The 14,673-nt window shown below is 43.4% G+C and overlaps 1 protein-coding gene across 5 annotated transcripts in view; it reads right to left on the bottom strand.

Moving 5' to 3' along the window:
- chl1b (cell adhesion molecule L1-like b) overlaps positions 1 to 14,673 on the bottom strand; it is a 94,812-nt gene that overhangs the window by 31,144 nt on the left and 48,995 nt on the right. For 4 of the 5 annotated variants that reach the window (XM_079683838.1, XM_079683841.1, XM_079683839.1 and 1 more), the window contains 11 exons: positions 14,477 to 14,647; positions 14,217 to 14,237; positions 13,036 to 13,147; positions 9,688 to 9,872; positions 8,397 to 8,528; positions 6,507 to 6,647; positions 5,611 to 5,722; positions 5,170 to 5,336; positions 4,512 to 4,677; positions 1,524 to 1,648; positions 1,086 to 1,187 (listed from right to left, as the gene is read on the bottom strand). In XM_079683838.1, the coding sequence (XP_079539964.1) occupies positions 1,086 to 1,187; positions 1,524 to 1,648; positions 4,512 to 4,677; positions 5,170 to 5,336; positions 5,611 to 5,722; positions 6,507 to 6,647; positions 8,397 to 8,528; positions 9,688 to 9,872; positions 13,036 to 13,147; positions 14,217 to 14,237; positions 14,477 to 14,647 (1,434 nt within the window). The remainder of the gene's footprint in view (positions 1 to 1,085; positions 1,188 to 1,523; positions 1,649 to 4,511; positions 4,678 to 5,169; positions 5,337 to 5,610; positions 5,723 to 6,506; positions 6,648 to 8,396; positions 8,529 to 9,687; positions 9,873 to 13,035; positions 13,148 to 14,216; positions 14,238 to 14,476; positions 14,648 to 14,673) is intronic. The other variant, XM_079683840.1, reaches the window with a different exon arrangement.

Raw genomic sequence — 14,673 nt, 5'->3', positions numbered from 1 at the left:
GGATGAATCAATAATAGACTCATATTGTACAAGATGGTATCAAAAAAAAAATCTATTAGCGAGCTGAATGATGCCCAAAAACTGTGTTGTGTCAGATTAAAGGGATAGTTCAGGTGTTTTGAAGTGGAAATGTATAAAGTACGTATCCATTGTCCGAGCAGTACCAACAGGAGATGGTGGTTGGCACATTTTGAGAAGCAGACAGGAGTACTAGCTGTGGACAGCAGCAGCAAAACATGTTTAGTAACCTTAGAAATCTGGATATTTTCAGTGCTTTCCCTTGCTGTCATTCAGCCGTTATCGACCGGGAGCTGAAGCTGTTATCTATGCTTTCTCCAAAGTAAACAGACCCAATTTTTAAAAAGCTGTAATTTGTGCCTTGCAGGAACACAGGGGGTCTGGTGTTGATTGGTTAAGATCGTGTTATTCCAGAATCACAATAATCACACCATAACAGAAACATACTAGAATGTGAACAACAATGGCAGCAGGAGAACAGCAACAACTGCTCTGTGTTCTGCGACGTAGAATTAGTGTTTTTGTCCAGAGTTTGGTGGCTTTGAAGAGCGCTTAAATAACAGCTTCTGATTCCTGTCGGAAATGTGATGTATCCGTTTCTGGGTAAACTAAAGCGGTGATAATGTTCTAAACTAAGCGTACATTACACGTCATTTTGCTCACACTTTCAACCAAAGCAGATGACTTACACTTTGATACCTTAGACGTGCCAACTTGAGCAATTTGGTGTTAAGTATCTTACCCAAGGACATTGAATGCAGGGGCTTGGGATCAAACCAGTGACATCACGTTGGCTGGGGACCGAATCGCCCAATCTTCTAATTGGCAGATGCCTATTTAACCTAATCCAAACTTCAACAGAACTTTTTGGGCGGGGCCTTTTTTTACTTTTAGCTAAAATACAATTTGCTGCCGTCTCTTTCCACTGCAGTAAATGCCTTCTGGGAACCTTCCACACTGACTATGGATAAGTCCCTTATACAACCCCACTTCAAAACACCTGCACCTTTGAAACATTTCAGTGAGAAGGCACTATATTCAGTGGACTGTATGTAGGACACCTTTACCTGTGGTGGAGCTGTTGTGATCGTCCCCGGGGATCCATTTCAGTTTCACACTCCTGCTCTTGTGGTCCGACAGTACCAAGTACTCAGGAGCATCGGGGACATCTAAAAACAATCACAACAACACGGCGTTAAGAAATCACAGACACATTTCCGCAGCTAAAGAAACGTGGTAACAAATGTTCAATCGACTCGGAGCCAGAGGATGTGGAACGAGCTGCATCGCTGCCGCTGGTTCTTCCAGACATTACAATGTCAAATAGATCTCAAAAGGGCGATTGTCAGACAGCGGGCTAATGAAGCCACGGTGTGCATGTTCATGCTCCGCTTTGGCTTCCTGACATATCGATCCTTTTATGAATGTCTCATACATAAATGGAGCACCGTGGGTCTGTGATTCCGTGGCCCCGGAGCACAGATATTGTTCTTATGTGAGCTCACCTAACACCATGAGCAGCGCTGAGGCGGTGTCTCGGTCCACCGGGGTCCTGGCCACGCAGGTGAAGAGACCCTGGTCCCTGTGGCTCACATTGGTGATCTGAAGGACTCCATTCTCCACAAAGTATCTGTGGAAGGAATGATAAGAGACAGGATATTAAAACAAGCTGAGATTAAACACACAGTGTGGAGTTAATTTTGGTTGTTTATTCATTTATTTTCTATTTATTTATTTCAATCATTAATATACTGGTTTAGTTGTGCAGATTGTCATGTCAAATAGGTCTCAGTTGGGAGTGAACCTTCCCTTGGGACTCATTTGATGAGGGACCGTCAGCCATCTTAAAAAGGGCCACTGAAATGTTTGTCAGTCATGTTTTGATCAGCCACAGGGCACACGGGCAGCCGGTGAGTGTTTGGTTTAAATATGTGTTTACGATGAGAGACTTTTGTTGTGTATGCTTTATGTTATTTGTTTATAATGTGTTTTCTCTTAGGTTGATAGGTTGAACTTAAAATGGATTTGAAAGAAGAAAAAGCTAACTTTGTATGGAGGAAGTCAACTTTGAAACTAACTTAAAGAATAAAATCCTAAACTAAGGCTGAGTGGTCACGCCCCGTGCTGTCCAACCCTTCCGGTGGGAGTAAAACCGAACACACAGTATGCGATGTTCTGACACAAAGGGTCCCGTAAACATCAAATGATAAAAGGGGGAGTTTTCAGGGCATTCTGAAGTAGAGTGGGCTTATGGGAGTTGTTGTCTTGAAGGTGGGGTAGGTCATTTTGGAGAAACCAGCTTGAGTGCGCTAGAATTTGAAAATACATCTGCCACTTCCTTACAGAGCCCCTCCTCCAACGCGCACATGACCAATGAGGGCACGAGATAAGGTTGTGCACAGATGGAAGGCTGACAGGCAGGTAGGCCTTCCAGTTACTTTAGCCGGGCCGGCTCAGATGATTGGTCATGCTTTTTACAGCGCCACGGCTTCCACAGATGAATTTTTTGTGAAAGCACTTCAGATATTCATTGCTATCGGGATGTTAAAAGCATTCCATGGAATATAACAAAGTGTATCTCGAGCCGGTTTCTCAAACTTACCTACCCCACCTTTAACCTTCATTGATGTCAGAACAATCTGCAGAGATTTCCTCCACTCAAAAACAAACAGACCCGGTGTTTAAAATGAGAAAGAAACACTGAAGAAAGCAGTAGAAAATAAATCTGTGTTTCTGCCTGAGAACAGTTGTCTGATGACAAAAATCCTTCATCTGTTTAAAACATGTAGTTCAAAACAAACAAGATCTAAAAAGTCCAACTTAAACATGTGGCTTAAAACTGGCTAATATGTAAATAAATGTCAGCTTCTGGTAGAAAGCCAACACGCTGAAAAGTGCAAAAAGGGAAAACAACGCTATTAAAGTCACTAACCAAACAAACACGACTGTTTCCTAAATTAAAGTCACAGATTTCACAACTCAACAAAACACAGATCTGATTGTTTAAAGAGCAACTTCCAGGTTAAAGACAACTGTGAATAAATGTGTAGGAAAATGATGAATACACTAGATTTAAAAAAATATACAGAAATATACACTACAGTGACATCTGGCGTCGTTTTTGTAAGAAATGTTCACTTCCGCATAAAAAAGCCTCGGCACGTGACCTCCCGCGTGTGACGTAACACGGGGGACACGAGGGGTAGAGCGGCCGGTGTAACGTATTAATAAACATGGATCCCAATGCTAGTTTCGACACAGAAGAAGTTGAACATGAATAATATAAGAAATAACGGCCATTGGAGAGAAATTGAGCTGTGGTGTGAGGAGAACCAGTGGAGAACTGAGCAGCTGTCTTGGTGAGTAACCGGCGTTAGCTACAGAATGTTAGCTAACGTCACATCACAACATTGTAAAGTTAGCTATCATATATCAGGCTATAACTAAAGTAGCATTGATAATATAGTAACGTTACTGGCAGGACTGTTGATACTGATCCATAACAGAAACTAATGCGCAAGTATCAGCCGTATCTCGCGTTACCTAATGCAACTCCACACTACGGTGCTGTGTACCGGAGGAGAGACGCGAGATACGGCTGATACTTGACGATCTGGCGGAGAAAGGTTGTGGAGCCTCCGTTGATATGTCGTTGTAAATGGCTTGATGGAAAGCAGGTGTGTAGTCGGGGAGGGTGCACAGCTGATTGCAGCAGGTGAGTGGAGGTTGAGCCGGGAGCCAGGAGTGACAGCCACCACGCACACACAAACAACACAGACAGGGGGAAACAAACAAACACAAAGGAGACTGCCGGAGCAGTACAGCCACCACAGCGTTACCTAATGCAACTCCACACTACGTCTTACGGTGCCGTGTACCGGAGGGGAGAGAGAGAGAGCAGCGAAGGGGGGGGGGGGGGAGAGATGTAATACGGTTTCCTGATAAAGCTGTGGAGAGTATGTGCTGCAGGGAGGTGGATGCACAACGCACCCAGGAACTAACGCTAGCTCCGGTCCTTTTTACTGTGGACTCGATGTCCTGACAGGCTGGTATTTGTGCAACCTGCACAAACACAATACTGCACCATGATTACAAATGGTAAAATACAATGTAAAACTACCACAAAATACCAGCTCACTAAAACAAAACCGCTCAACTCAACGCAACTACTAACTATACCCGCGGTCAGAGAGCGGAGATGTGTCCCCTGTGTGATGTAATATGACGCGTTTGACGTATGACCTTAAAAAAAAGCCGTTTTTAAGAGCAGAGCTCAAAATGGCTCCTTTCCCTCTGAATTCCTGCCCTTATGTCTCGTGAAACATATCAAATCCTGCATTCACTTTTTTAATTGTAATTTTCAAGCAAGTTTAAGCAGAAATGTAGAAAAAAAAAAAACCTGCAAGATGCTCTTTAAGTGTTTTATTGCAGGACTGTTATACTCGTAGGTCTGCAATGCTGAAAAAAACAAAAAGATATAATTCGGTTCCCACCTTGAGTTCTCCGTGTAGTTCAGGGTTATTGGTATATCGTCTTTTTCCCACAGGAGCTCAAAGTCGTTGATGAAGGACTTGTCGTACTGCGCGAGGCACGACAGCTGGGCCGTGGTACCGACTAACACCTGCAGGTCCTCCTGGGCCGCCACTATTCTGGTGGGATCTTTCAGAAGGCAGAAGCGTATTAGGCAAGGCACATTTATTCATATAGCAGCTTTCAAAACAAGGCAATTCGATGTGCTTTACAAAAATGAAAGACATTAAGAAACATATTATAAAATCATTTAAAAGCAAAGATAATAAAACAGGAATAATAAAGGTACATTAATTAAAGTGACAGTGAGATGCACACATCTGAAATGTTTAGGTCTGACTCAATCAGAGCTAACTTTGGAGCAGAAATAGTTTTCTTTGACCTCACTTTCTTTTTTAACTTATTTCAAGTGTTTCATGCTAAACGAACCCGCCTTTGTAAAATTCAACGGATCCTGGCCGTATTTGTGTAGCTTATAAAATCAATTTGCTCCCAGACATTCATGTGGCTTGCTAGTTTTGGACCCCATCTGCAACCCCAATACACATACGGGACTTTAGTATTAGTGTCATGGTAATGGCTGAGAGCCAATGGAAACGTTTTATCAGGTGAAGCTTTTACCTCTCACGTAGAGCATGGCGTTGAGGGCGGACGACCCCTCTGTGTTTTTGGCAAAGCACTGGTACTGTCCCATGTCGTCCTTCTCCGTGCCGTAGATCTCCAGCGACCCGTTGTCGTGAACGCTAAACCTCTGTCCCTGCACGGATTCAGGGGAGTCGTCCCTGCTCCTGGAGAAACATTCCGAAAAGCCCCCATTAAAGCTTCAAAGCGCTTAAGGCCAAATGAAATATGAACACAGTAGCAGCCTGACTGGATAAACAGCAAGCTGTGGCAGCAAAGAAGGAATAAAAAGTTGCTGAATAGAACATTTAATGTCGAGCGACAGGGTTTAAACGAAACAGCAGGCCACTAATAAAGAGACACGATGCATGCCGAGGGACTGTGTGCAGCTCCACGTTGAGATCTACTGCTCTCTGCTGGCGTGACGGAGAGCACACCTACCATGTGATCGTAGGAGGGGGAGAGCTGAAGACATTGCAGTGCATCATCGCTCCCTTCCCCTCCACAGCGGTGTATTCCTCCCCTTCCTTGGTTAAAACCATGGGGGCCAGATCTGGAAAGAGCAGACGTTGTTAGAGAAACTTTAACGGTGGTACTTTCAGGAGTTTTAAAATAATGAGAGAGAGAGAGAGAGAGAGAGAGATCAGGTTTGCAAATGTATTCTTAAAAACAAACAGGAAGGAACGAGGCAGATAATCCCGGGTTGAACAGCACCGCCGCGTTAATTGTCGCCTCCTTTGTGTTAAAAAAAACAACTCGGCTGTCAGTAAATGCCAAAGAATGAAATCAAAGAAAACAATGAGTGAGCCGAGCGTGTGCACCTTATCAGTTGTAGCCAAAGCCTCCCATTTTAAAAAAGGCTCTGTCTCTCCTAATTGTTTACAAAGGCAGCCGCCGGGACTTAGCATTCAGCGGCCGTCCGGCGTTATTAACTCCTGTGTCACGGAGAACAAGCCACACACACGTTGGTGCTATATAATCTGAACTTGTAAAGCAACACATGTTTATCTTATGGCCCTGAAATCAGTATGGAATTGAGGGAGAACTTGTTAGCATATAAATGGCAGACGTGTTGCTCCACAGGGAGAAGCGCTAGCCCGAATGAAGGAGTCTGTAGACAGGCCTTCTTCCCCGGGCTCCTCGCTGCTTTATGGGCATATGCCAACATCAGCAGCAGCTCTTTGGCGCCGACACATCAGTCAGCGGTCTCCTGATGACTCACTGCAAAGTCTGACACTTGCTCACACACACTGTGAAACAAACGCTGTGGAAAACAGATTCCTTTTTGTACTTGATGAAAGTGAAGTAATGCCTGCTAACGGAGGAGACACACTTACTCATGATCATGATGTTTGCGTTTGACAGAAGGGTGCCGTGTTTGTTGGACGCCTCGCACTGGTACACGGCGCTGTCAGACTCTTTGGCGTTGTGGAGCATGATGGTGTCGTCAAACACCTTCCTGTTGGCTGCAGGGGAATCTGTGAAATACATATATTTTGTTTAAGATCATTGCCATACATGCTGCGACCCTGTACGTACATGACGGACACACTGGATTCACAATCTTAGCTTTAATTTCTCCGATAAACTTTCTAGCTTTGAGTCTATTTCATTCTCTCTAAGGGCAATAAGCCAGGGCTATCTATCCAGTCCACTCCTAAATGATGTACGAAGGCTTATTAAGGCAATTGTAGATAAAGACAAATCAATTATGGAGCAGAGGGAAGGGTATACTATGTAATCATTTCTGTGATTAAAGTCATATAGTTAGTGGGGAACATTTAAATAAATTCAAGAATATCGGGAAAAGCATGTTTTTTGTTGAGAGCCCGATGGCCTAACTTGCCTTGTACGATGCGTGCAGTGGATGATCTTATCAAATGATACCTTGCACTCAGATTTAACGATAGGAAATCTCACTTCAAGAGACATGGCTGTGCATCGGGTCTATACTGTATGAGGTGAGTGCATTAGTGCATGAGTAACTACGACAACGGGGAATACGTTCCATACTGGGTTAGGGTTGAGCGTCTGTGGAGTCATGAGGTTGATCAAACCTTGTGAAGTTAACCAATGTGGATCCTTAAAGATAACCACAAACTTTTTTTTTCTCGTACATTTCTAATCCAAGAGAATATTCAATTTCCAAAATAAAACAGTGATTTTAATGCATTAAGGAAGGGGGTGTCAAACTCAATTTTATCGCGGGCCACATCAGAATTATGGTTGCACTCAAAGGGCCGGCTGTGACTTTAAGACTATATACAAATATAATAAATAATGTATTATAAATAATACATAATTTCCTGTGCATTGGATTATTATCGGATAGGGTAATAACTTCATAATGAACTACGTCTGAAAGCAGAAGTCTAGGGCAAATAATTGCAAGTCTCTTCAGTGAGCATGTCACAAAACAAGATGCATTGTGACATGTAGTTTATGGGCAACGTGCTCCCGTAAAGTGGCATGTAGCCGTATAATAAAACTTGTTATATTCTTTACATGCGGGCCACCTTAAATGAAGTTCCGGGCCGGATTTGGCCCCCGGGCCTTGAGTTTGACACCCTTGCTTTAGGGCTTAATACTGTATATAGGAGCTGAGGATAAAATCACCCCTTCCCAAATAAAGATCTAATCAAACCAACATGTGTGCCTTACGCCCAGCCAAAGTGAAATAAAGACAACATGATAATTCATTTTACTTCCGGGTATTTTATCATTGTGTTAATCCATTCATCCCTTTAAATGTTTGGCCACCATTGTATTCACAAGAATAGCAAGACAACATCACTACTTTACCCTAACCCCCCCCCCCCCCACACACACACACACACACACACTAGAACACTCCTTGTTGTTAAATACCAACTAACTATGTGCTGTATGTGCATTACTGTATATATGCCGTTAATAACTGTGCGATATATACCTGGCTGCTAACTCCTTAGAACTATTACAGGATGAGTATTTTGTAAATTGTGTAACTTTTTTTAATTATAATGTTTGTATCTTTAATACTTTTAAATTTGTATGCATGCCTCTTAGGTAACATTAAGCCGTCTTTGGCTCTTTTCTGCTGTAACAACGTACATGTCCCCTCTGTGGGGCTAATAAAGGGATTCTGATTCTGTATCATTCAAACCCCCAGGCGTCCGGATTAGCCCTCAGGAGAGAGGCTTGAAGTGGTAAAATGAGTCTGAAATGATGGTGTGGTGTGGACTGACCCTGCAGAGGCTCTCCGTTCACCCTCCATGTGATCCTGGGGCGGGGCGTCCCGCTGGCCGAGCACTTGATGAGCACGTCTGATCCGATCATACTGAGCTGACTCTCCGGCTCCACCACCCACTCCGGAGGCTCTGCGGAGACACAATCAGCAGGATATTACCCAGCGGATGAGAGTCATTATGAGTGGACTCCATCACCGGAGCAGATATATGTTATTCTGAATAAGAGCCCTGCTGAGGTAAACGCTACATTTACAGGTCTGGTTATTGAGGAGTAAGAGGCACTTCAGCTGCTTCCCCCGGATCATTGTGGGAACATAATAGACATTATGTAAAGGTTTCTATCCCTGAGATGATTATCCTCAGAGTGTAATGTGTATGCACATCCAGCTCGGTACAGTCTATAGGCACGAGTCGACTGACACAATGCTCAGTCAAGCACGCAGCCATAGAAACCATACATATGTACAGGATGTTAGAATGAAAAGTAATACCTGCATAATGGCTTCAGACAATGTTCCACTTCAAAGTACATAATGCCTTAGTCACTATGTTTTATCCTATATAGCTACAACAGTGCAGCCGTTTTTACTAACAGAACATTCTCTTTATGTACATTACATTTAATCTAACGTTAATCAGTGATGGGAAGTAAAGCAGGGCACTGAACACTTAACGTTTAAAGTAAGAAGCAAGTACTTAAGTATAATTCAGAGGTACTTAACTTACCTTTTTGCATTTCGTCTACTTTATACTCCTCTCCGATATATTTAGAAAGGAATTTTTATATTTATTTGCCAACTAGTTAGACAACTTTTCTGTTCAAAATGTGAATACTTCAGTGAGTTGTATATATTTAGATTACACCTTGAATAACACTGCTGCACTTTACTGCTTATTTTGCACTTCTGGTTCGGTGCTGACTGCATTTTGTTGTCTTAGTTACTACTTACTAAGTACATTTCTAAATGCAGGACTTGAATGCAGTATTTTAAGAATTGTAATTCTACTTTTCTGTACTTCATCGATTGACACCGAGACGTTTTGACGTTAGAGCTACTAATTCTGAAAAATTGTCTACTTTAAACATTGAAAGGTCGATCATCAGCTAACCATTCAAATGTGGAATTACTTCAAACGTAGTAGTAGTAGTAGTAGTAGTAGTAGTAGTAGTGTAAATAACACACCAGAGTCATTTAGCAACTCAAGAGTCAAGGCTTTGATTGTGATTTGTGAATAGCTACAGTGTAGATATGACAATGAATATCTGAGGTCAACTGACTGTATTTACCTTCTACCGTCACCACGAAGTAATGGACGGTCTCTCCCAGATCGTTCTTGGCTTTGCACATGTACTTCCCGCTGTCCTCCAGCTCCACCCTCGGCACAATCAGCTGTTTCTTGTGGTTCTCCTGTATGACTTTAGAGGGGAGCAGCCGATGACCCATCTTCACCCACTCTACCTGAGGAGTTGGACTAACAGAAAAGAGAGAAAGTTAAAGGTCACCTATTACACTGTTTTATAGCTCTCAGATATATACAAAACAAGTCTCTGATTGGCTGAAACACCAAACAGATCATTGCAGCATTACCCATAATCCCCTCTGTTTCAGCCCTGTTTCCAAAGTGCTGATTCTCTGTCTGTTACTTTAGATGAAAATAAGGAGCCCCTCCCCACGCCCCTCTGAGAGAGAATGTGTTCTTGAAGAAGAACTCAATGGTGCTCTAGGAGGAGATTCAGGTGATAAGGTGGGGGGGGGGGGGGGTTACCTTGGTTGCTGATTGGCTAATGGTTACTCAAGCCAAAACATCGTTATGACATCATAAAGTGGCCAAAATCTGATCAGCTCATTTTCAGACAGGTTTTTATAGAAATGGATCATGTTGATGTAGAAGAGACATGAAGAAGAGGGGACACATGTTGATGTAGAAGAGACATGAAGAAGAGGGGACACATGTTGATGTAGAAGAGACATGAAGAAGAGGGGACACATGTTGATGTAGAAGAGACATGGAGAAGAGGGGACACATGTTGATGTAGAAGAGACATGAAGAAGAGGGGACACATGTTGATTTAGAAGAGACATGGAGAAGAGGGGACACATGTTGATGTAGAAGAGACATGGAGAAGAGGGGACACATGTTGATGTAGAAGAGACATGAAGAAGAGGTGACACATGTTGATGTAGAAGAGACATGAAGAAGAGGGGACACATGTTGATGTAGAAGAGACATGGAGAAGAGGGGACACATGTTGATTTAGAAGAGACATGGAGAAGAGGGGACACATGTTGATGTAGAAGAGACATGGAGAAGAGGGGACACATGTTGATGTAGGAGAGACATGAAGAAGAGGTGACACATGTTGATGTAGAAGAGACATGAAGAAGAGGGGACACATGTTGATGTAGAAGAGACATGAAGAAGAGGGGACACATGTTGATGTAGAAGAGACATGAAGAAGAGGGGACACATGTTGATGTAGAAGAGACATGGAGAAGAGGGGACACATGTTGATGTAGAAGAGACATGAAGAAGAGGGGACACATGTTGATGTAGAAGAGACATGAAGAAGAGGGGACACATGTTGATGTAGAAGAGACATGGAGAAGAGGGGACACATGTTGATGTAGAAGAGACATGAAGAAGAGGGGACACATGTTGATGTAGAAGAGACACGAAGAAGAGGGGACACATGTTGATGTAGAAGAGACATGGAGAAGAGGGGACACATGTTGATGTAGAAGAGACATGAAGAAGAGGGGACACATGTTGATGTAGAAGAGACATGAAGAAGAGGGGACACATGTTGATGTAGAAGAGACATGAAGAAGGGGGGACACATGTTGATGTAGAAGAGACATGAAGAAGAGGGGACACATGTTGATGTAGAAGAGACATGAAGAAGGGGGGACACATGTTGATGTAGAAGAGACATGGAGAAGAGGGGACACATGTTGATGTAGAAGAGACATGAAGAAGAGGGGACACATGTTGATGTAGAAGAGACATGAAGAAGAGGGGACACATGTTGATGTAGAAGAGACATGAAGAAGAGGGGACACATGTTGATGTAGAAGAGGGGACATATGTTGATGTAGAAGAGACATGAAGAAGAGGGGACACATGTTGATGTAGAAGAGACATGAAGAAGAGGGGACACATGTTGATGTAGAAGAGGGGACATATGTTGATGTAGAAGAGACATGAAGAAGAGGGGACACATGTTGATGTAGAAGAGGAGACATATGTTGATGTAGAAGAGACATGAAGAAGAGGGGACACATGTTGATGTAGAAGAGGAGACATATGTTGATGTAGAAGAGACATGAAGAAGAGGGGACACATGTTGATGTAGAAGAGACACGAAGAAGAGGGGACACATGTTGATGTAGAAGAGACATGGAGAAGAGGGGACACATGTTGATGTAGAAGAGACATGAAGAAGAGGGGACACATGTTGATGTAGAAGAGACATGAAGAAGAGGGGACACATGTTGATGTAGAAGAGACATGAAGAAGGGGGGACACATGTTGATGTAGAAGAGACATGAAGAAGAGGGGACACATGTTGATGTAGAAGAGACATGAAGAAGGGGGGACACATGTTGATGTAGAAGAGACATGGAGAAGAGGGGACACATGTTGATGTAGAAGAGACATGAAGAAGAGGGGACACATGTTGATGTAGAAGAGACATGAAGAAGAGGGGACACATGTTGATGTAGAAGAGACATGAAGAAGAGGGGACACATGTTGATGTAGAAGAGGGGACATATGTTGATGTAGAAGAGACATGAAGAAGAGGGGACACATGTTGATGTAGAAGAGACATGAAGAAGAGGGGACACATGTTGATGTAGAAGAGGGGACATATGTTGATGTAGAAGAGACATGAAGAAGAGGGGACACATGTTGATGTAGAAGAGGAGACATATGTTGATGTAGAAGAGACATGAAGAAGAGGGGACACATGTTGATGTAGAAGAGGAGACATATGTTGATGTAGAAGAGACACTACCAAACAAATCAAATGCACTTCAAGGGCTTCACAAGAGAATTACACAAAGAGAAAAATGTAATTTGAATGAAAGTAAATGATCAAAGAACCACTCACTTATAAAACACTAGATTCTGTTAAAGCCAGAATTAGCTTTCTGCTTTCTAATATCAATATGTTCGGCTCCTCTCAGGTTCTCTTAAAGGCTTCTTTCCAACCTTGAGGAGCACAATGACTGAGAGCAACAAACAGTTTTCCATCTGCTTTATTAAAACATCTGAAAGAGTAGGAGTGTTTCTGAAAAGGTGGTCCGAGCGACGCCCTTAGAAACGAATACAAAGTATCTGAAAATCAATGAAGAACTAAAGGCAAAGATTAGAAAGGCTTTGATGTGTGCTCTCCATGTTGTGTTGGCCATCGCTCGTACAGCAGACTTTTTAATTAACACGTTTATTTGATTCTTTAGAAAATGAAAGAGGATGGTAGGTTTTTTTTTTTGCTGCAATAAAAAGCGATACGACTTCAAAAAGATGACATTCAAATGTGGTGAAAAGCATTAGCAAGAGCGGTGATTGGATTTTGAACATAAATGAATAATATTACATGTATTTATAATATTAAAAAGGCAGTGCTACTTACAATCCCTCAGCAATACACTCCAATTTCAGGTCCTCCCCTTTGACCAGCTGTGTCTCTGACTGGCCACCAGAAGGCGTCAGAAGAGAGGGTCTCCGCTCCATGATGGCGTTAGCTGAGGGAGAACAGCAGAGAGTGAACCCTTTATTTATTTGGTAATAGGTATGGTATTCCTGTCATGCTATGTTTTGTCTTGATTATGTCTTGTTAGCTGTTGTGTTTGTCTTCTATGTAGGAAAAGGGAAGCATGATTTCCCCCCCAAAGAAGTCTGTACTATTGCCTAGTATGCTTCTTCTTAATAACACAGATTTGAAACGGAGAACGGCAGAGGATGAGACAGTGAGAAAAACCAGAGAGAGAGAGAGACACACACACACACACACACACCCACACACACACACACAGAGAGAGAGAGACAGACACACACACACAGAGAGAGAGAGAGAGAGACACAGAGAGAGAGAGAGAGAGAGAGACACACAGACACACACACAGAGAGAGAGAGCGAGAGACACAGAGAGAGAGAGAGAGAGAGAGACACACAGACACACACACAGAGAGAGAGAGCGAGAGAGAGAGACACACACACACAGAGAGAGAGCAAGAGAGAGAGACACACACAGAGAGAGAGAGAGAGCGAGAGAGAGACACACAGACACACACACAGAGAGAGAGAGAGAGCGAGAGAGAGACACACAGACACACACAGAGAGAGAGAGAGAGACACAGACACACACACAGAGAGAGAGAGCGAGAGAGAGAGAGAGACACACACACACAGACACACACACACACACACACACACAGAGAGAGAGAGACACACACAGACACACACACCGAGAGAGCGAGAGAGCGAGACACACAGAGACACACACACACACACAGAGAGAGAGAGCGAGAGAGAGAGACACGCACAGACACACACACACACACACAGAGAGAGAGAGCGAGACACACACAGACACACACACAGAGAGAGGGAGAGAGCGAGACACGCACAGACACACACACAGAGAGAGAGAGAGAGAGAGAGAGAGAGACACACACAGACACACACACAGAGAGAGAGAGAGAGAGAGACACACACAGACATACACACAGAGAGAGCGAGAGAGCGAGACACACACAGACACACACACATAAATGACGCGAGTGTTTTCTACTCTAAAAACTTCAAACTTACCGGTTTCAGGACTCATGTTTTCTGAAATGACGATGAATGAGACAAAAAGAAAAACCACAATGAACACGAGGACAGCTGGGATACATCACGACAAAAACATCACCGAGATCAAACCGAAGGAGATGCGAATAAACGAGACAGCGTGTGACACTCAGATGGCTTTTGAAGTGTGAATATGGACATCGCCGAAATGATCTGAGAGCAAATCAAAGTGTTGTATCATGCATCGGAGAGGATGGAGACGCTGAGGTGACACGTACTTGTCTTGACGATGACAGACATGGGATTCTTCTGAACGATGGTGCGTATCCTGGGGAAGGCGGCGAAGCAGCAGTAGTCTCTCCGGCTGTCCTTCTCCACGGCGTGGGAGAAGTAGAGGTCTCCGTTCAGCCCCATGGAGACCCTCTCATCCTGCTCGATGTGCTGCAGATCTGAGGAGAGGAGCGTTCACTTTTTT

The sequence above is a fragment of the Notothenia rossii genome, assembly GCF_949606895.1.
Source record: "Notothenia rossii genome assembly, chromosome: 5".
Classification (NCBI taxonomy): domain Eukaryota; kingdom Metazoa; phylum Chordata; class Actinopteri; order Perciformes; family Nototheniidae; genus Notothenia; species Notothenia rossii.
Note: the sequence above shows the minus strand (reverse complement) of the source record. Positions and strands in the feature narration are given on the sequence as shown.